The following is a 21,243-nucleotide window of genomic DNA, read 5'->3' on the forward strand; positions in this document are numbered from 1 at the left end:
GGCAGCCCCAGGTCCCGTGTGCATAAGGGGTGGCGGGGGTGGGGGGATGCACTGGGAAGCACAGCTTTCTGATAGCTAGTGGGCCAGTAAGCTCGCTGTGGTGTGGGGAGTATTCTTTGGGGGCCCACTCCTCTCCCCTCCCCAACACTGGTGCAGACCCAGCTCTTCTCTCAGGTTCCCTCTGATGTGGCTTTCCACTTCCCCGCCCTTAGCGTATTGCTCCCTCCCCCTGCAACCCTCTGCTTTCTAGTCTTCCAGCCATTCTCTGCCCTGTCAAACTTGAGAGACTGGGTTTCTAGACCTCCCAAGCAGTCTCCACTCCACCGCCCTCCGCCCCAGCCCTTTCCCGGGGACCGACCTCCAGAGCCGAGGTCTCAGTGCCCAGCCCCCACCCAGGCGTCTCAATTTTTGGTGACTGTGCCCATAGTTCAGATGATCTGTTCGGTTCTCGCTCTGCTTTTCAGAACTCTGACTTACTGCTACACTCTTCTCTGCATCTGGAGATTCCTCCGGTTCAGTTGATCTTTCCGTTGAGTCTGTGACTTTCCAGGGTGTGGGATCCCTTTCTCCTCCTCAGTTCCCTTTCCGGAGTGCCCCTCTGGCTCGGATTTCCCTTCTCTCACTCTCCTCTTTTCTCTTGTCTTACCTAGTAATGTCACGAGATTCTTGCCATTATTGGAGTTTAGGTTCTTCTGCCAGTGATTGGTTGCTGTTCTGTGCGAGTCATTTATCCTGTACATGTGTTTTTTTGTTGTTGTTGTGTTTGTGGGAGAGGGCAAGAGTGTCCCCCTACTCTTCCGCCATCTTGCCTCCGGACCTATGTTCACTGTCTTGATTGTGGTGATGGTTTCATGGGCACAGACGTTAATCAAACTTATCAAAGTATACATTTTAAATGTGAAGTGTGCTGTATGTCAATTATACTTCAATCAAATTGTTAGCAGTTATTTTTTAGGTAGGTACAGATTTGTCCTTTAAGCAGTAAAGAACAAATCAGACTATGAAAGTGTTTCTAAGAGAGTTGCATGGGATCTCAGGAGAAAAGGTTGATTCTGACAGTAGGGATAGGGAATGCCTCCCAGAGAAGGTGGGGTTGCACTAAGTGTACCTCTGATCCCAGCAAGTCATACCCCAACTTCCTTATCTAGTTTGCATTTTCTCTTCTACCACTATCTTGATCTCTCTCAGTAGAATGCGGCAGTTTCTGGTTTGAGCTCTAAAGTCATATGGCTTCTGACCAATTAGATAGTCATCATCCAACAGGCTAGGAAATTTTCATTCTGTACCTCTGGGAGCAGCCACATTACCTGTCATCTCTCAAGGACGATATCCTTGTTTATAGAATCAGGATTATAGTGGTACCTAGTTCCCAAGTCTTCTGTAATGTTTCAGTGAGATAATGCTTGTAAAGGGCTTAGCACAATCCCAGAACATGGCACTTAACAATGTTATTTAGCTGCTTTTATTCACCCCAGCCTTCCTCCAGCTATCAACCCAGTTGAATTTTTCCATTAAAATTAGTGTGATCCACTATCTTTCTAATCCACCATTTACTTTCTTACTAACCTGGAGCAGCTGATTCACTTCTTGCTCTTTTTTTGGCTGGGCTCTCTGGTACCTTCCAAGTCCTATTTCCCCACCCTCAGCATTTGCAGTGAGAACTAGTTAAAAGCCATTTGAATTATTCAGTATTTGACAAATACATAGAGTGTGGAATCCTAATGGGGCTTTCAAATAAAAAGTGCCTGTAAGTAATTTATCGTTAAATTCAACTTTGGCCAGAGCTTGAATAGATAAATGTAAAATTACCCTTGGTGATGCTTATGAAGACATATGTAAATACAGGAAAGGGCATGACACAGTTAGTGAATATTTAAAATCATTTTGCCCGTTACTAATGAATGACTGGCCAGAATCAATTGCATACTCAAAATCAATAAACTGAGCATATTTCACTCTGAATTACAAAATAGATGATGGATTTATTTCCTCGTATTTCATGGTATGCCACCAAGAAGTGGTTAAAGGACTTAGCGATATTGTATCTGAAAGCTAACTGCAGAAACTAAGAAAAGAAGAGCACATACTCCCAGGCCTGACTTCAGGTCTGAGCCCAGATGGCAAGATCAACCTGCACAATTCAGAGCTGACAAAGCTCTAAGTCAGGAGTTCTCAGCATCTTTGTTGCTACATCCTCATCTCTGTGGTTCTTTCTTATTCCCTTCCTTCACCCTTCAGGGCTTGAGAGTTTATAAACTATTAGCTTGCCTTCAGGAAAAAAATCTGATATTAGCCATTTAAATTTAAGTATGAACCAGGCTTAATGTCTAATCCTTCCGAAGAGAATTTGCATTTTAACAAGAATTTTTTTTTTCCTTTTCAGGGTTGTACCTGTGGCATATAGAAGTTCCCACGATAGGGGTTCATTCAGAGCTGCAGCCTCAGCCACAGCAGTGTGGGATCTGAGGCACATTTGCAACCTACACCACAGCTCATGGCAACGCCGGATCCTTAACCCACTGAGCAAGGCCAGAGATCAAACCCAAATCCTCTTGGATACTAGTCAGGTTTGTTACTGGTGAGCCACAACAAGAACTCCCAAGAAAAAAATTTAAATGTAAAATTTCAGAAAAAGACTCATTGGCTAGAAGAGAATTTGAGAAGAGGGATGGGGGCTCTCTTTCCTTCCCCAAATCATATTACCTCTTTTATCACTTTTACTTGTAAGAGAATCCCTGTGTCTGGGTTTTAAGCCAAGCTTAAAATTGCTTGTCTTCCTGGAAAAGTATGATTTCTTCTTATGGCAAAGGAGATTGGTTGAAAAACTCTCAAGAGATTTCTTGTCGAACTGATGCACATAAATGATAGGAAAAATATTAAATACTTTGATTTTCTAAAGTGAAAAAATCAAAGATTTATTGCTAGATGTTTAAAGCAGAGCAAAATATATACCCGAGGTAAATTAGGGATATATTGATCTTGTAGTAAAAAACCCCACTGAATTTTATATTGCCCAGTAGGACTGGTTGCCCGAAGCCATTTTAAGTAGAACAGAATTAAATTTAAATTGCAAAATGTACCATACTTCTAACAAAGTGAAAATATAGACACATGAAATGACTCTCGGTAACGTCATCAGGAAAACTATGTTAAAAATACAGGGCAATGTGACTCAGCAAATGAAGTAAAGTTAAAAATCTGAATCTAAAATCACTTAATCACTTCCTAGCCACTCACCTCAAGTGTCTAAGGGCCTGGCATGTGGCAGATATAGTGCTAGGTGATAGGCCCTTCAGAGAGCTCACTGTCTGGGGGGGACAACAGTCATATAAATCACAGCAAAGCATGACAAGTTCTGTGAGAAAGAAAAGCAGAGAACTCCTGGGTCTCCCTCAGAGGAGCAAGCCAGGCCTGTGTTTCTCTAAAGACAGGACTTGGGGGTGCAAGTCTTAAAGGAAACCTGAAGCAGGAATTCAATCCATAAGGCCTGGGTGAGAGAGATTGACAAATACCAGAAACAAAACATCCAAACCAGCTCTAAGATCTAGGTGTCCATTGAAAATGAGGTAGATCAGAGTTGCCACTGTGGCTCAGCAGGTTAAGGACCTGGCATAGTGTCTGTGAGGATGTAGGTTCGATCCTTGGCCTCATGTTAAAGATCCAGTGTGGCTGCAATTTGTGGCATAGGTTGCAGCTGTGGCTCGGATCCAGTATTGCTGTGGCCGTGCATAGGCCTGAAGCTGCAGCTCTGATTCAGCTCCTAGCCTGGGAACTTCCATATGCCACAGGTGTGGCCGTAAAAAGAAAAAAAAAGGAAGGAAGGAAGGAAGGAAGTTGAGGTAGGGCAGATGTCAGGCTGAGATCCAGGTGGGTAAGGAGGGCCTAATCTAGCAACAGAGACCAGGGCTCTGTCTCAGGGAGATGTGGACAGAAGAGCATAAAACTTCCCATTCCTTTTGCCAGGAACATTCTTTCCTGAGGATGGATGACCTCAGCTTCTTTTCATTGGTCCAATATGAGGAGCACATCCCATCACTCACTGTTTTTACCCTGTTTTCTTTGCAGCATTTCTTAATAACCAAAATCATCTCATTAGTTTTCTGATGTACTTTTTTTTTTTTTTAAGGGTCGCACCCACGGCATATGGAAGTTTCCAGGCTAGGGGTTGAATCAGAGCTGCAGCCACCGGCCTACACCACAGCCACAGCAATGCGGAATCTGAGCCGGATCTGAGACCTACACCACAGCTCACTGCAATGCCAGATCCTTAACCCACTGAGCAAGGCCAGGGATTGAACCTGCACCCTCATGGATACTAGTTGGGCTCCTTTCTGCTGAGCCACAACGGGAACTCCTCTGATGTACTTCTTTATTTTCTCTTTCTTCCCCCATAGATTTAAGTTTTGTAAAGGCCTATTTCCTAAAGGACATTCAATAAATGTGTTGAACGGCTATGAAATGTAGAAGGCTCGGGCCCAGGGGCGAGCAGGCAGATGCCAAGGAAGCGGACACACAACAGTCTGGTGGGGCCTGTGGGACAAAGAATTTTCATTTCCAAGGTAATGCAAAATTTAATTTTGCTAGCATGGGCTCAAATAGTCAAGGCATTGCTCAGCTTTTTCAAGTTTTATTCATTTTTATTAAAGTATATAAAGTATAGTTGATTTATGGTATTGTGCCAATGTCTGCTGTACAGCATAGTGACCCGGTCATACATATATATTCTTTTGCTCATATTCTCTTCCATCACCTTTTGTCACGTGTAATAGGATATAGTTTCCTGTGCTATACAGCAAGACCTCATTGCTTATCCATTCTAAACGTAACAGTTTGCATCTACTAACCCCAAACTCCCGTCCATCCCACTCTCTCCTCCTCCCCCTTGGCAACCACAAGTCTGTTCTCCATTTCTGTCTTGTAGATAGGTTCATTTGTTCCATAATTTCGATTCCACATATAAGTGAAATCATATGGTGTTTGTCTTTCTCTTTCTGACTGACTTCACTTAATATGAGACGTATCCATGTAGATCTAGTTTCGTTGCATCCATCCTCCTTACACAGATCTGGGTGGTTCTTAGTGTTCCTCTGAGTTTGCTGTAGATCGTGAGCTTGACTAATGTCATGGATGATGGATCAATTCTAAGACTTCAGCTGACTGATAAAAACTTGGTCAGAAGTCAGGGTCTCTCCTATGCCATCGGTCTGAGATGTTGCTGTGTGCATTGCGTGCGATGAGTTTCTTTTATCTTCCTCCAAGGTTTACGTGTCAGAAAGGCTCATTTGCTCCTTGTTTTAATGAACTCCTCAGGTTCAGGAGAAATAAAAATCTTGTGGGTTTGGCTGTCTCTTCTTGTACCTTCAATAGAAAGTCTGTGTCCTCATGATGTCTGGGGTAATTCCTCAGTCTAGAGAGTGACAGACAAGATTGAATTAGCTTGGGTTCTTTCATCACTAATTAGGTGGCAAAGCAGACCAGCCTCAGGGCACACAGACATGGACTCTGTTCCCGTAATTAGTCTAATGAAGGGATGGTAGCCCTGGCAAAAGTTGTCCTTGCATGATCTCCAGCCCTGGAATTCTCATCAGACAGCGGGCTTCTCAAGGACAGGAAGGTGCCTCCTTCTCTGGGTATTCCAGGTGTCTCACTCAGGGTAGTTTTCAACACATGACAGGTTTTCAGCCACCCATCTGTAGAAATTATTGTGTTTATATGGAGGGAGTTTCCAGAAGTATGTGACTGTATTGTGCCCTTAGCCCTGTTTTATTCACCAGTTTTATCAGTCTTAAATAAAGAGAGATAGCCCTAAAAAGCAAAATTATATTAAATTAAATTAAAAAATAAAATAAAGCAATGATAGAAGATTTGATGCAAATATAATGCACAGAGCCAGGTAAATAATCTCATGTTATTTTGTGGTCCTCAGACCACATTTGAAGACATCATAAAATTAGAGTTGCTATGTTGCTATGGGTTTTTTTTTTTTTTTGGTTTTTTGTTTTTGTTTTTGTTTTTTGCTTTTTAGGGCTGTACCCATGGCATATGGAGGTTCCCAGGCTAGGGGTCCAATCAGAGCTACAGCTGCCAGCCTACACCAGAGCCACAGCAACACGGGATCCGAGCCGCATCTGTGACCTACACCTCAGCTCACATCAACGCTGGATCCTTAACCCACTGATCGAGGCCAGGAATCGAGCCTACAACCTCATGGTTCCTAGTTGGATTCGTTTCCACTGCACCACGATGGTAATTCCTAGCATCGCTATGTGTTAACAAACAGTCCAACAAATTTGCACTGTGCTTCTCAAACTTTGATGCTCATATAAACCAACTTGTTAGTAGGTCTGGCTTGACACTAAGAGTCTGCATCGATGACCAGCTTCCAGGTGATCCTGAAGCTGCTGGGGCACAGAGAACTTTTGAATAGCAAGAAACTAATGTCTTTCCAGGCAAGAGCCCACATCTGGAGGATTTAGGAACCTGAAAATCAAACCATGGTGGTTATTAGCAGAAATATTTTGCCCAGAGAAGATTTGCATAGTGGGGACCTATTTCTAGTCCTTCTGTTTTGAATAACTCTCCTATGAATAAAGAACAGGCTTGTGTTTTCCTGTGACCAAAAGCAAATGCAGAAGTGGAAGGAGTTACAGGAGGCAGATTTTGGCTAAATATAACGGAGTAATTCTAGCAGATGGAGACACTCAATGATGGACAGCACTGCCTCCTAACCCGGACACGTCCTTGCATTAGGAATGTTTAAGCAGGAGCTGTTCTGTTACCAGTTGGGCGTAAAAAAAGAGAAGGCCTGTGTGGATGAGAAGACAGACTTGATCACACTTATGACTCCTTTCAAGGTTAAGATGCTGTGAATCTGTACCTTCTCTCTCTTTATTGTCTTCTCCTTAATGGTTTCCCTCAGCCTAATGTTCCAGGCCCGTGGACTCCATGGCAGATTCTCTCTTATGAGAAACTGGATGCTCTGCAAAATATAAAATATTTTCTATACAAGTTTATATTAAGAATTTTATATTGCTTCAATCTTTTTCTTTCATTTCTACATATTTGGTTTTCAACTTAACATGGAAGTTTCTGGGATCAAGACAATATTTGGCAAGTGGGTGATATTCAATTGGGCATTAGAGTCATATTTCATACTAATGAGGGCTGTGAAGGTTGTTAGGTAGTTGGATGTGTTACAGAGCATTTGTGGCACTTCCAGCATTTAGAGATTTAGAATAGATTCTGACTCCCAAGACGGTTCCGTCATAACCCATTGTGGAATCTGAGGGATCAACTAGTTGCCATCTCAAGGTCACTTTGAAACCTGGTGTTGGAGAAAATGTAAGCACATCCTCTAATATCTACCTTCTTCTGGTTTGCTGTCATGTCTGCAAATTGACTGGGTATGCCAATATACATTTCAGGGCAATTTTTAGAGAACTGGCACTCTGCATCATGGTGAAGATACTTCATTAGGCTTTTGTGACTGAATCACAGGGACTGAATCAATGCTTTTGTGCCCTGAGGCAAGCCTGCTGCACCATCTAATTATACACAGAAAGACCAAAGCTAATTCAACCTAGACTGTGCTCCTGAAAGATTGGGACTGAAAGATTGCCCTGGACATCCTGGGTGCACAGGCTCTCCGAGGATCTCAGCATCAGCACCAGCCCAAGAAGGGCAGTGATGTTAAACTATCAAGGCCCTTCCAGCCCCCTGCAAAAGCCCCTGGAAATCAGCATATTTGATGGCAATGCACATCACAGCCAGGAGCCTTCAAAAGAAATATACCGTGGGAGCAGCATATTCAAGATGACCTGTTACCTTCTCTTGATATAAAGTAGCTACCAGATAATTGTTCTCCTGGATTTGAGATTCAAAAATTGGCAAAGGTAGTCCCATGTCCTCCCATGAGATCCCAAGAAACAATGCCATGTATACATAGATTTATGTAATCATACCGCACAGAAAAAACACTTCTCACGCTCAGCAATCAATTTGTCTTCATCAAAACAGAGATAGGAAGTCATGAGGGTAGATAATATCATTTCATGGATGAGGGCACTGAATTTCACAAAAATCTAAGTGGCTTCCTTGATGTCACAGAGATGTAAAATAAGAGAGCCAGGATTCCTTTTAATTCCTAACTTAATTTTCTTTCCATTTTGAAAGGCACAATTAAAATGTCCTATTTTCTTTGAGAACTAAAATGTGCCATTGTATTATGCCCATATATGGTTGCAGTAGAGGTGTGCTTAAATACCTCTGTCCTGAATGTTTTTGGTGGAGTTTTTTTTTAATCTTCCCCTTTAAGACACAATTTTCTCAGACAACTCATGTTTTATAGATAGCCATGGTAACTGAGTTCCTACTACGCACAATGCACTTCACAAAGTCATTTTCATGTGCTATGATTCGATACTTACAAAAGCACCTTAGAATAGGGATTACTAGAGTTCCTGCCTGTGTTGCAGTGGGTTAAGAATCCAGCATTGCTGGTCAGCTGTGATGTAAATTGCAGCTGTGGCTCAGATCCCCAGCCCAGGAACTTCATATGCCACGGGTACAGCAAAAAAAAAAAAAAAAAATAGACCTTTCTCGATCTGTTTTTCATTTTTTATTTTTCATTTTTATTTTTTGTCTTTTTGTCTTTTTAGGGCCACACCCACAGCATATGGAGGTTCCCAGAATAGGGGTCCAATCAGAGGTGTAGCCGCCGGCCTATGCCAGAGCCACAGCCACAGCAACGTGGGATCTGAGCTGCGTCTGCGACCTACACCAGAGCTCGTGGCAACACCGGATCCTTAACCCACTGAGTGAGGACAGAGGTTGGACCTGTGTCCTCATGGATGCTAGCTGGGTTCATTAACTGCTGAGCCACAACAGGAACTCTGGTCCGTTTTTTTAAAGGAGGAAATAATTAGGAAAGGTTGACCAGCGGCGGGGGGGGGGGGAGTCTCACAGCTGACAAGTGATATATTTGATTCCCCATCACATCATGCCTCTTTATTTAGTATTGCAGAGTCAGTGACTAATTCTCTTGACCAATGTTTGTTGAGCACATATATCTTATAGTAGAATGAGAGCTCAAAAATGTAGTTGATGATCATTTGAAGCAATGAATTCACAGCAGTTTGAAATTACTGTCTTCCTATTTAGCTTGGAATTTGTATCTTGCTGGACGTTATTACTGTTTTTCTCAAAATAGTTGTTCAAAGTACAGCAAGTACTGCATTAACACAGAGCATCTTTTTGTGTTAGAACTTGGAGAGCATGACCTCAAGGATGAGAAAGATGCCAGGGTAAAATCCACTGTGGTCCCACTTGCACTGTCTTCCTGCTTTGTGCTCTGCAGTGAAAGCCTGTGATGAGATTTGGAGGATGGGAATTGGAGAGGAAAGGGGTGTGACAACTACTTTCTATGTTGGGGCATAAAGAGCTCACATATCAAAAGGAGCTCAGGAATCTTGGGGGCAAAATAAACTCTGCAAGCCTCAGTTTCCTGACCTGTGAAAAGAGAAAATCACTATTAGCTCTACATTCCTCTTGAATTACTTTAAGAGCAAATGGAATCATGTCTATGAAAGCCTTTGTAAACCGATGGACATTGCAAAGAGAAAATCTCACAAACTGGTATGGGATTCACATGTTTCATTGGGATTAAGTATTTTCATTGACTTGACTCTGAATCACCTCCTTAACTGGCCTTGCCACTTGGAAGTGCTGGTCTCAGCAAGCCTTTGTCACTAAAATGAAGACTATAGATATAAATGAAGCAGTGAGAAAGATAATGCTGAGGCCACTTCTACCATGTCTACATTTTACTAGCAACGTGACCTTAGGCAAGTTACCTAAGTATCTTTTTCTGTTTCTGTGAATTGGGGAAAAAACACCTGCTTTTCCAAAAGCTGATCGTGTATTTAAAGCAACTAACCAAGTTTAGGGCTTTTAGGACATTTACCAGTTGTTAGTTTCTTTTCCATGGCTATCCAATCAGTCAATTTTTAAACCTATTATGACTTGATTCTTAGTTCCTCCTTCCCAACTATAGGGTAAGGCGCCCTTTTAACACAGGTCTAAGTTTGTTTTTGTGGTTACTATATAGAACTCATATGACAAAAACATTGCATGGTATTTCCAACTCCATTTTTATACCCAAACAGGTCATGGGTGATCCTAACATAAATCTTCATTTCTAAACCAAGAGCCTGATAATATGTTAATTCATGCTTTTACCAGGGTTTAAAGGAAATGATTCATAAAAGCTACAAAGGTTGGAGTATACTAACTGCAACAAAATTTAAACTGCAATCAATAGTGTTATCATTTTCAGTTATATGAATCGTGTGTGAGTGATTTGAATCCATGGGAAATTTTAAAAATTTATTTCTGATTTATTCCTTGCACCACAACCCCTTCCTGTGAATTGATGTTAGTAACATTTGGATAAAGTTTAGCTTTTCATTAAATAAATGCTAGCAAATAAAGCAATTTTTTAAAAATTGCAACAGCCCTTAAACAGAACAATATTGATACTTCCCAATCGATGTTCCTAGTAGCTCATGCAGGAAAACAGTATAGCACTCTATGGGGAAAAAAATCAGTATGTCCTAAGTAATTCATTTCAATAAGGAATGATAACTTCAGGAAACTGCATATTTTATCATTGTGTTGTTAGGGTGGGTTGGGTTTTTTGGGGAGGAGTCCTATAATTAGCTGAATAATTTTTACAGCTGCGTGTCATCTTTCTCCCCAAGTGGCCCTTGTGAATTTACTGTAATTCCATTTGCTTCCACCAGGCAGACACATAGCTCTAGAAATTAGCAAATTGGCCTGAGAAACCCTCTTGAGGTGTACTTTTTTTTTTCTGGAAAATTTTATTTTTATTTTTTTTTTATTGCTCAAGTGAATTTATCACATCTGTAGTTGTATACTGATCATAAGAATCCAATTTCTCAGGATTTCCATCCCACAGCCCAAGCACATCCCCCCACCCCCCAAACTGTCTCCTCCAGAGACCATAAGATTTTCAATGTCTGTGAGTCAGCATCTGGTCTGCAAAGAAGTTCAGTCTGTCCTTTTCTCAGATTCCACATGTCAGTGAAAGCGTTTGATGTTGGTGTCTCATTGTATGGCTGACTTCACTTAGCATGATAGTTTCTAGGCCCATCCATGTTGCTAAAAATGCCGGTATTTCGCTCCTTTTAATGGCTGAGTAATATTCCACTGTGTATATGTACTGCTTCTTCTTGATCCACTCTTCTGTCGATGGACATTTAGGTTGTTTCCATGTCTTGGCTATTGAAAATAGTGCTGCAGTGAACATCGGAGTACATGTGTCTTTGCGAGTCATGGTTTTCTCTGGGTAGATGCCCAGGAGTGGGATTGCTGGATCAAATGGTAGTTCTATGTTTAGTTTTCTGAGGAATCTCCATACTGCTTTCCACAGTGGTTGCACCAATTTACAATCCCACCAACAGTGTACTAGAGTTCCTTTTTTTCCACACCCTCTCCAGCACTTATTGTTTGTAGACTTTTTCATGATGGCCATTCTAGCTGGTGTAAGGTGGTACCTCAGAGTGGTTTTGATTTGCATTTCTCTACTAATGAGTGATGTTGAACATCTTTTCATGTGTTGCTTGGCCATCTGTATGTCTTCTTTGGAGAACTGCCTGTTTAGATCTTCTGCCCATGTTCTGATGGGGTTTTTTGTTTTTCTGGTATGGAGCTGCAAAAAGGTGTTTATAGATTTTGGAGATGAATCCCTTGTCAGTTGACTCACTTGCAAAGATGTTCTCCCATTCTGCGGGTTGTCTTTTCGTGTTGTGTAGGGTTTCCTTTGCTGTGCAGAAACTTTTCAGTTTGATTAGGTCCCATTTGTTTGTTTTTCTTTTTATTGTCAATACTCTCAGAGGTGGATCTGAGAAGATGTTGCTGTCGTTGATGTCCGAGAGTGTTTGGCCTATGTTTTCCTCTAGGAGTTTGATAGTGTCTGGTCTTCTATCTAGGTCTTGAATCCATTTGGAGTTTGTTTTTGTGTATGGTGTTAGGGAGTGTTCTCATTTCCTTCTTTTCCATGTGGCTGTCCAGTTTTCCCAGCACCACTTATTGAACAAGCTGTCCTTTCTCCATTGTATATTCTTGCCTCCTTTGCCATAGATGAGTTGGCTGTAGGTACATGGGTTGAATTCTGGGCTTTCTATCCTGCTCCACGGATGTATATTTCTGTCTTTGTGCCAGTACCATACAGTTTTGATGATTGTTGCTCTGTAGTATAGTCTGAGGTCAGGGCGCCTGATTCCTCCAGCTCCATTTTTCTTTTTCAGGATGTCTTTGGCTATTCTGGGTCTTTTGTGCTTCCAAACCAACTTTAAAATATTTTGTTCGAGGTCTGTGAAAAATGTCCTTGGTAATTTGATAGGGATTGCATTGAATCTATAGATTCCTCAGGCAGTATAGTCATTTTGATAATATCAACTCTTCCAATCGATGAGCATGGTATGTGTTTCCATCTCTTTGTGTCATCTTTGCTTTCTTTCACCAGGGTCTTCTAGTTTTCAGAGTACAGGTCTTTTGTCTCCTTAGGTAGTTTACTCCTAGGTATTTTATTCTTTTGGATGCAATGGTAAACGGGATTGCTTCCCTAATTTCTTTTTCTGCTCTTTCATTGTTAGTGTATAGAAATGCCATTGATTTCTGTGTATTAATTTTCACCATTGAGAATGATATTCGCTGTGGATGTGTCATATATGGCCTTTATCATGTTGAGGTAGGTTCACACTATGCCCACTTTCTGAAGGGTTTTTATCAGAAATGGGTGTTGGATTTTGTCAAAGGCTTTTTCCATGTCTCTTGAGAGGCTCATATGGTTTTTATTCTTCACTTCATTAATATAGTGTATCGCACTGATGGATTTGTGGATATTGAAGAACCCTTGCATCCCTGGGATAAATCCCACTTGATTTATGGTGTACAATCCTTTTAATGTATTGTTGGATGTGGTTTGCTAGTATTTTGTTGAGGATTTTTGCATCGATGTTCATCAGTGAAATTGGCCTGTATTTTTCAATTTTTGTGGTATCTTTGTCTGGTTTTGGTATCAGGGTGATGATGGCCTCATAGAATGAGTTTGGGAGTATCCCTTCCTCTGGAATTTTTTGAAATAGTTTCAGAAGGAGAGGTGTTTGATAGAATTCGCCTGTGAAGCCATCTGGTCCTGGACTTTTGTTTGTTGGAAGTTTTTTAATCACAATTTCAATTTCAGTTCCTGTAATCAATCCATTCATTTTTTTTCTTGTTTTATTAATTTTTTTTTTTTTTGGCTGTACAGCATGGGGACCAAGTTACTCTTTCGTGCATACATTTTTTCCCCACCCTTTGTTCTGTTGCAATATAAGTATCTAGACATGGTTCTCAATGCTACTCAGCAGGATCTCATTGTAAATACATTCCAAGTTGTATCCAACAACTCAAGCTCCCAATCCCTCTCACTCCCTCCCTTCACCCCCCCGCCAGGGGCAGCCACAAGTCTATTCTCCAAGTCCACGATTTTCTTTTTTGTGGAAAGTTTCATTTGTGCTGTATAGTAGATTCCAGTTATAAGTGATATAACTTATATCACTCATTTGTCTTTCTGACTCATTTCACTCAGTATGAGAGTCTCTAGTTCCATCCACGTTGCTGCAAATGGCATTATGTCGTCTTTTTTATGGCTGAGTAGTATTCCATTGTGTATATATACCACTTCTTCCTAATCCAATCATCTCTCGATGGACATTTGGGTTGTTTCCATGTTCTGGCTATTGTGAATAGTGCTACAATGAACATGCAGGTGTATGTGTCTCTTTTAAGTAGAGTTTTGTCCGGATAGATGCCCAAGAGTGGGATTGCAGGGTCATATGGAAATTCTATGTATAGATGTCTAAGGTATCTCCAAACTGTTCTCCATAGTGGCTGTAGCAGTTTACATTCCCACCAACAGTGCAAGAGGGTTCCCTTTTCTCCACAGCCCCTCCAGCATTTGTTATTTGTGGACTTATTAGTGATGGCCATTCTTATGGTGTGAGGTGGTATCTCATGGTAGTTTTGATTTGCATTTCTCTTATAATCAGCGATGTTGAGCATTTTTTCATGTGTTTGCTGGCCATCTGTATATCTTCCTTGGAGAACAGTCTATTCAGGTCTTTTGCCCATTTTTCCATTGATTGATTGGCTTTTTTGCTGTTGAGTTGTATAAGTTGCTTGTATATTCCAGACATTAAGCCCTTGTCCGTTGCATCATTTGAAACTATTTTCTCCCATTCTCTAAGTTGTCTTTTTGTTTTCTTTTGGGTTCCCTTTGCTTTGCAAAAGGTTTTCAGTTTGATTACGTCCCATTGGTTTATTTTTACTCTTAATTCTATTGCTTTGGGAGACTGACCTGAGAAAATATTCATGATGTTGATGTTAGAGAATGTTTTGCCTATATTCTCTTCTAGAATTTTGATGGTGTCCTGTCTTATATTTAAGTCTTTCAACCATTTTGAGTTTATTTTTGTGCATGGTGTGAGAGTGTGTTCTAATTTCATTGCTTTGCATGCAGCTGTCCAGGTTTCCCAGCAATGCTTGCTGAATAGACTTTCTTTTTCACATCTTATGTTCTTGCCTCCTTTGTCAAAGATTAATTGACCATAGGTGTCAGGGTTTATTTCCGGGTTCTCTATTCTTTTCCATTGGTCTGTCTGTTTTGATACCAGTACCACACTGTTTTGATGACAGTGGCTTTGTAATATTTTTTGAAGTCTGGGAGAGTTATGCCTCCTGTTTGGTTTTTGTTTCACAGGATTGCATTGGCAATTCTGGGTCTTTTGCGGTTCCATTTATTTTGGATTGTTCTAGTTCTGTGAAAAATGACATGGGTAATTTGATATGGATTGCATTGAACCTATAGATTGCTTTGGGTAGTATGGCCATTTTTACAATATTGATTTTTCCAATCCATGAACATGGAATATCTTTCCATTTCTTTACATCTTCTTTGATTTCCTTGATTAAAAGTTTATAGTTCTCAGCATATAAGTCCTTTACCTCCTTGGTCAGGTGTATTCCGAGGTATTTGAGTTTTTGAGATGCAATTTTAAAAGGTATCATATTTATGTATTTTTGTATTCCTTTTCTAATCTTTCATTGCTGGTATAGAGAAATGTAACTGACTTCTGAATGTTAATCGTATATCCTGCTACTTTGCTGAATTTGTTGATCAGTTCAAGTAGTTTTTGGGTTGAGTCCTTAGGGTTTTCTATGTATAGTATCATGTCATCTGCATACAGTGACAGTTTTCTCTCTTCTCTTCCTATATGGATGCCTTTTATTTCCTTTTGTTTGATTGCTGTGGCTAGGACTAGCAAAACTATGTTGAAGAGCAGTGGTGAGAGTGGGCATCCCTGTCTTGTTCCAGATTTGAGTGAGAAGGCTTTCAGTTTTTCCCCATTGAGAAAAACTGTGGGTTTGTCATAAATGGCTTTGATTATGTTCAGGAATGTTCCCTCTATACCCACTTTGGCGAGAGTCTTGATCATGAATGGATGTTGGACTTTGTCAAATGCTTTTTCTGCATCTATTGAGATGATCCTATGATTTTTGACTTTTCTTTTGTTAATGTGGTGTATGACGTTGATTGATTTGTGTTATGTTGAACCATCCTTGTGAACCTGGGATGAACCCTACCTGGTCGTGGTGTATGATCTTTTTGATATGTTTTTGGATTTGGTTGGCTAAGATTTTGTTGAGAATTTTTGCATTTATATTCATCAAAGATATTGGCCAATAGTTTTCTTTTTTGGTGGTATCTTTGTCTGGTTTTGGAATGAGGGTGATGGTGGCTTCGTAGAATGTCTTTGGGAGTGTTCCTTCTTCTTCAACCTTTTGAAAGGGTTTAAGGAGGATGGGCACCAGTTCCTCTTTATACGTTTGGTAGAATTCGCCTGTGAAGCCATCTGGTCCTGGACTTTTATTTGTAGGGAGTGTTTTTATGACATCTTCAATTTCATTTCTAGTGATCGGTCTGTTCAGTTGGTCTGTTTTCTCTTGATTCAGTTTTGGCAGGCTGTAAGATTCTAGAAAATTGTCCATTTCTTCCAGATTGTCAAATTTGTTGGCATATAGTTGTTCATAGTATTCTTTTACGGTTTTTTGTATTTCTGCAGTATCTGTTGTGATTTCTCCTTTTTCATTTCTAATTTTGGTGATTTGAGTTCTTTCTCTCCTCTTTTTAGTGAGTCTGGCCAGGGGTTTGTCAATTTTGTTTGCCTTTTCAAAGAACCAGCTCTTAGTTTTATTAATTTTCTCTATTGTTTTTTGAATCTCAATTTTATTGATTTCCTCTTTGATCTTTATAATTTCCTTCCTTCTGCTGACTTTAGGTCTTTTTTGTTCTTCTTTTTCTAGTTCGTTTAGGTGGAGGGTTAAGTTGTCAATTTGGGATCATTCTTCTTTTTTGAGAAAGGCCTGTATCGCTATGAATTCCCCTCTGAGCACTGCTTTTGCAGCATCCCATAGATTTTGAGAGGTTGTGTCTTCATTATCATTTGTTTCAAGGTATTTTTTAATTTCCTTCTTGATTTCCTCATTGACCCATTGGTTTTTTAGTGGCAGGTTGTTTAGTCTCCATGTAGTAGGTGTTTTCTCATTTCTTTTCCCATGGTTGATTTCTAGTTTCATGGCATTGTGGTCAGAGAAGATACTTGAGATAATTTCTATCCTCCTAAATTTGTTGAGGTTAGCTTTGTGTCCCAATATGTGGTCAATTCTTGAGAATGTTCCATGCGCACTTGAGAAGAATGTGTATTCCGATTTTTTTGGATGTAGTGTCCTGAAGATATCAATTAAGTCTAACTTTTCCATTGTTTCCTTCAAGATCTCTGTTGCTTTATTGGTTTTCTGTCTAAAGGATCTGTCCATTGGTGTGAGTGGGGTATGAAAGTCTCCTACTCTGATTGTATTCCCATCAATTTCTCCCTTTATGTCTGTTAATATTTGTTGTATGTATCTGGGTGCTCCTGTATTTGGGGCATATATGTTGACGATAGTGACATCCTCTCCTTGGGTGGATCCCTTAATCATTAAATAGTGTCCTTCTTTGTCTTTCTTTATGTCTTTTGTTTTAAAGTCTATTTCGTCTGATATGAGTATTGCAACTCCTGCTTTCCTGTCATGTCTTTTGGCATGAAATATTTTTTCCCACCCCTTCACTTTCAATCTACATGTGTTCTTTGTCCTGGGTTGAGTTTCTTATAGGCAGCATATTGACGGTTTTTGCCTTTTTATCCACTCAGCCACTCTGTGTCTTTTGATTGGAGCATTCAGTCCATTGACATTTAAAGTGATAATTGATAGAGGATTATTTATTGCCGTTTTGAACCTCGTGTTCCAGTTGATTCTATGGTTCTCCATTCTTCCTTTCTTTTTTTGGTTGGATGGTCTCCAGTTATTATCTGCTTGAGTTGCTTTTTTGTTTTTGTTTTTTTCATTTTTTGTGAATGCAATGTTTGGTTTTGGCTTGTGGTTGCCCTGTTTTTTGAGTATGCTAACCCCTTCCTATAATTGTTTGTTTTAGCCTGATGGTCCTGTAGGTTCAAATACTTCATTACTATATTAAGAAGAGAAACAAACAAACAAAAAGGGTCTATTTATTTCCTAATATCCCTTGCCCACATTTTATGATTTTGATGACTCTTTTATTTTTATTTTGTTTGAAACATGTTCATGATTCAATCTGTATGCTGGCTTATTTGAGTGACTGCTGATTGTGGTTTCCTCAATGCTAGTCTTCCTCTTCTTTTTTTTTTCTTTTTCCTCCCTTTCTTTCCTTCCTTTCGTTTTGGTTTAGAGAAGCCCTGTCAGTATTTCTTTTAGCCTGGGTTTTGTATTGCTGTATTCTTTTAGCTTTTGTTTGTTGGAAAAAATTTCATTTCCCCTTCTATTTTAAATGATATTCTTGCTAAATAGAGTGTTCTAGGTTGCATATTTTTTCCTTTTAGCACTTTAAATATCTCTTGCCATTCCCTCCTGGCCTGTAGTGTTTCTGTAGAGAAATCAGCTGATAATCTTATGGGGGTTCCCTTATAGGTAACATTCTGCTTTTCTCTTGCTGCCTTTAGGATCCTCTGTTTATCACTAACTTTTGCCATTTTTATTATAATGTGTCTTGGTGTGGGTCTATTTGGGTTCAACTTGTTTGGGGCCCTCTGTGCTTCCTGTATCTTGAACTCAGTATCCTTTAGATTTGGGAAGTTTCCAGTGATAATTTCTTCAAATATATTTTCCATCCCCTCATCTTTTTCTACTCCTTCTGGAATTCCTATTATGCGTAGATTGGCCCGCTTCATATTATCCCATAGGTCTCTTATATTGCTTTCATGTTTTTTCATTTGGTTTTCTGTCTGCTGTCCTGATTGGGTGATTTCCATGATTCTATCTTCCATATCACTGATTCATTCTTCTGCATTATTCATTCTGGTTTTTACTGCCCTTAGTTCAGTTTGTATCTCTGCAAATGAATGTTCTAGTTTTTCTTGGCTCCTCCTTATATTTTCTAGTTCCTTTCTGAGAGTGTCTGCATTACTCTTCATATCTTCTCTTAATTCCTTCAGTATTTTCACTATTTCCCTTTTGAACTCCAGGTCTGTCAGACTGCAGAGATCTGTTTCATTGTTGACTGCTTTAGGTGAGTTCTCCTGTTGGTTTAACTGGGGGTGGTTTCTCAGCTTCTTCATCTTGGTTGTTGTTTTCTTTTTCTTGGTGGAGTTGTACTCCCCGTGGCCAGGCAGTGTTTGCCTTGGCACTGCTATGGAATGTTCCCTGAGGGCTGGCATTGTTGGTTGGTCTTCTTTGAGGCAGCGTGGCTTTTTCTGAGGTGGACGGGGCTGACAGGGTCTCTCTGAAGCAAAGGACAACTTCCTGAGGGCAGACAGGACTGGGAGGTCTGCACCATGATGGAAACAGATTTCACAAGGCTGGGCAGAGCTTGCTCTGGTGTTTTTGGGCTATGGGGCTCTTGCAGGGGGCTGGTGGTCCTGGGCAGCTTTTACACAGGAGTGCTGCACCCCACCCCACCCCCCGAGGGTGGAGCGGCTAGCTGGGCCTCTGCGAACCCAAGGGGCTCTTCCCCAGGGCAGCTGGAATTGGAAGGACTACCTCGGAATGGAGGCAGATTTTGCACATGTAGGCCAAGCTTGTTCTAGCTTTTCTGGGTTGCAGGGGCTCTTGCAGCAGGCTAGAGGTGCTGGGCAGCTGTTCCTTGAGAGCACTGCAACCCCTGAGTATGGGAACAGCTAGCTGGGCTGCTAAGAATCTAGGGGGCTCTTCCCCAGGGCATTCAGAATTGGCAGGACCGCCTCAGAATGGAGGCAGATTTTGGCCTGCCGGGCCAAGCTTGTTCTAGCTTTTCTGGGCTGTGGGGGCTCTTGCAGGGGATTGGCCATCCTGGGCAGCTGTTCCACAGGAGTGCAGCACCCCCCGAGAGTGGGAGTGGCTGGCTGCGCCACTGATAACCCAAGGGACTCCTCCCCAGGGCAGCTGGAATTGGCAGGACTGCCTTGGAATGGAGGCAGATTTTTCAGGATGGGCTGAGCTTGTTCTAGCTTTTCTGGGCTGTGGTCGTTTTCCAGGGGGCTGGCAGTGCTGGGTGCTGCTCTGTGGGGGTGTAGCCCCTCCAGAGGGCAGGTAGGCCAGGGCAGGGAAAGCCCCTGTGGTTGTCAGCTTCCCACAAATGGTGAGGGCAGCCCTCCGGGATAGCAGACAGTCTCAGGTCCAGCATGTGAGCATGGGGTAGGGGGAGGGGGTATGCACTGGGAAGCACAGGTTTCCAATTGCTGGTGGGCAAGTGAGCTCACTGTGGTGTTGGGAGTATTCTATGGTGGCCCACCCCCCTCCTCTCCCCTCCCCAACATTGGTGCCTTGTCTCTCCTGCAGATCCAGCTCTTCTCCCAGGTTCCCTCTGACATGGCTTTCCCCCTCCCCAGCCCTTTGTGTATTGCTCCCTCCACCGGTGATACTCCACTTTCTAGACTCCCAGGCAGTCTCTGCCCTGCCAATCCAACAGACTGCTTCCTAAACTCATGGGGCAGTCTCTTCCCTGCCAACCCGACTGACCGGTTCCTAGTTCCCCAAGCAGCCTCTGCCGCCAAACCAACATAGGGCTTCCTAGTCCCCCGCGGCAGTCTCTGCCCTGCCTATCCGACCAACTGGTTCCGAGACCCCCAGGCAGTCTCTGCACCACCCGCCCCAGCCCGTTCCCCAGGACTAACCTATGGAGCTGAGGTCTCGGTGCTCAGCCCCCACCCAAGCATCTCGGTTTTTGGTGACTGTAATTCAGATAATATCTTCAGTTCTCACTCTGCTCTTCAGATCTCAGACTTACTGTTGCACTCTTCTCTGCATCTGGAGATTCCTCCGATTCAGTTGACCTTTCTGTCAATTAGGTGACATTGCAAGTTGTGGGATCCCTTTCTCCTCAACACTTCCCTTTTGGGAGTGCCTGTCCAACCCCAATTCCCCTTCTCTCACTCTCCTCTTTTTTCTTGTTTTACCCAGTTATGTCACGAGATTCTTGCCATTATTGGGGTTTAGGTTTTCTGCCAGTGATTATTGCTGTTCTGTGCGAGTCATTTAACCTGTAGATGTGGTTTTTTATTGTTGTGTTTGTGGGAGAGGGGGAGTGTGTCCCCCTACTCTTCCACCATCTTGCTTCTCATTACATTCATCTTTTCTATTTCATCTTGGTTTAGTCTTTGAAGATTGTACTTTTCTAAGAATTTGTCCCTTTCTTCTAGGTTCTCCGTTTTATTGGCGTATAGTTGCATATAGGAGTCTCTTATGATCCTTTGTATTTCTGTGATGTCCGTTGTTACTTCTCCTTTTTCATTTCTAATTTGATTGATTTGAGTCCTCTTTTTTGCTTGATAAGTCTAGCTAAGGGCTTATCAATTTTGTTGATCTTTTCAAAGAACCAGCTTTTCATTCATTGATCTTTTCTATGGTTTTCTTTGTTTCTATTTCATTGATTTCTGCTCTGATCTTTATGATTCCTTTCCTTCTACTAACTTTAGGTCTTGTCTGTTCTTCTCTCTCGAGCTGCTTTAGATGTAAAGTTAGCTTGTTTATTTGAGCTTTTTGTTTCCTGAGGTGGGCTTGTATTGCTATAAACTTTCTTCTTAGAATGGCTTTTGCTGCATCCCATAGGTTTTGGAGTGTCCTATCTTCCTT

At 41.4% G+C, this 21,243-nt stretch overlaps 1 protein-coding gene across 13 annotated transcripts in view; it reads left to right on the forward strand.

Annotated features, from left to right (window-relative positions):
* Nucleotides 1–21,243, forward strand: part of LOC100511522 (uncharacterized) — a 680,138-nt gene that overhangs the window by 604,829 nt on the left and 54,066 nt on the right. For 6 of the 13 annotated variants that reach the window (XR_014815191.1, XR_014815199.1, XR_014815194.1 and 3 more), the window contains one exon: nucleotides 4,395–4,559. The exons of 6 other annotated variants lie outside the window; for them this stretch is intronic. Coding sequence is in view for 2 of the 7 variants with exons in the window: in XM_084975968.1 (XP_084832094.1) it covers nucleotides 4,395–4,464 (70 nt within the window). In the remaining 5 variants the exon portion in view is untranslated. Of the gene's footprint in view, nucleotides 1–4,394; nucleotides 4,560–18,659; nucleotides 18,704–21,243 lie in introns of all 13 variants that reach the window. One more of the 13 variants, XM_084975969.1, reaches the window with a different exon arrangement.

Source organism: Sus scrofa, chromosome 9 (genome assembly GCF_054392235.1).
Source record: "Sus scrofa isolate SSC_HxYL_T2T_F1_AM1 chromosome 9, Sscrofa_HxYL_maternal_Yorkshire_Landrace_v2.0, whole genome shotgun sequence".
Classification (NCBI taxonomy): domain Eukaryota; kingdom Metazoa; phylum Chordata; class Mammalia; order Artiodactyla; family Suidae; genus Sus; species Sus scrofa.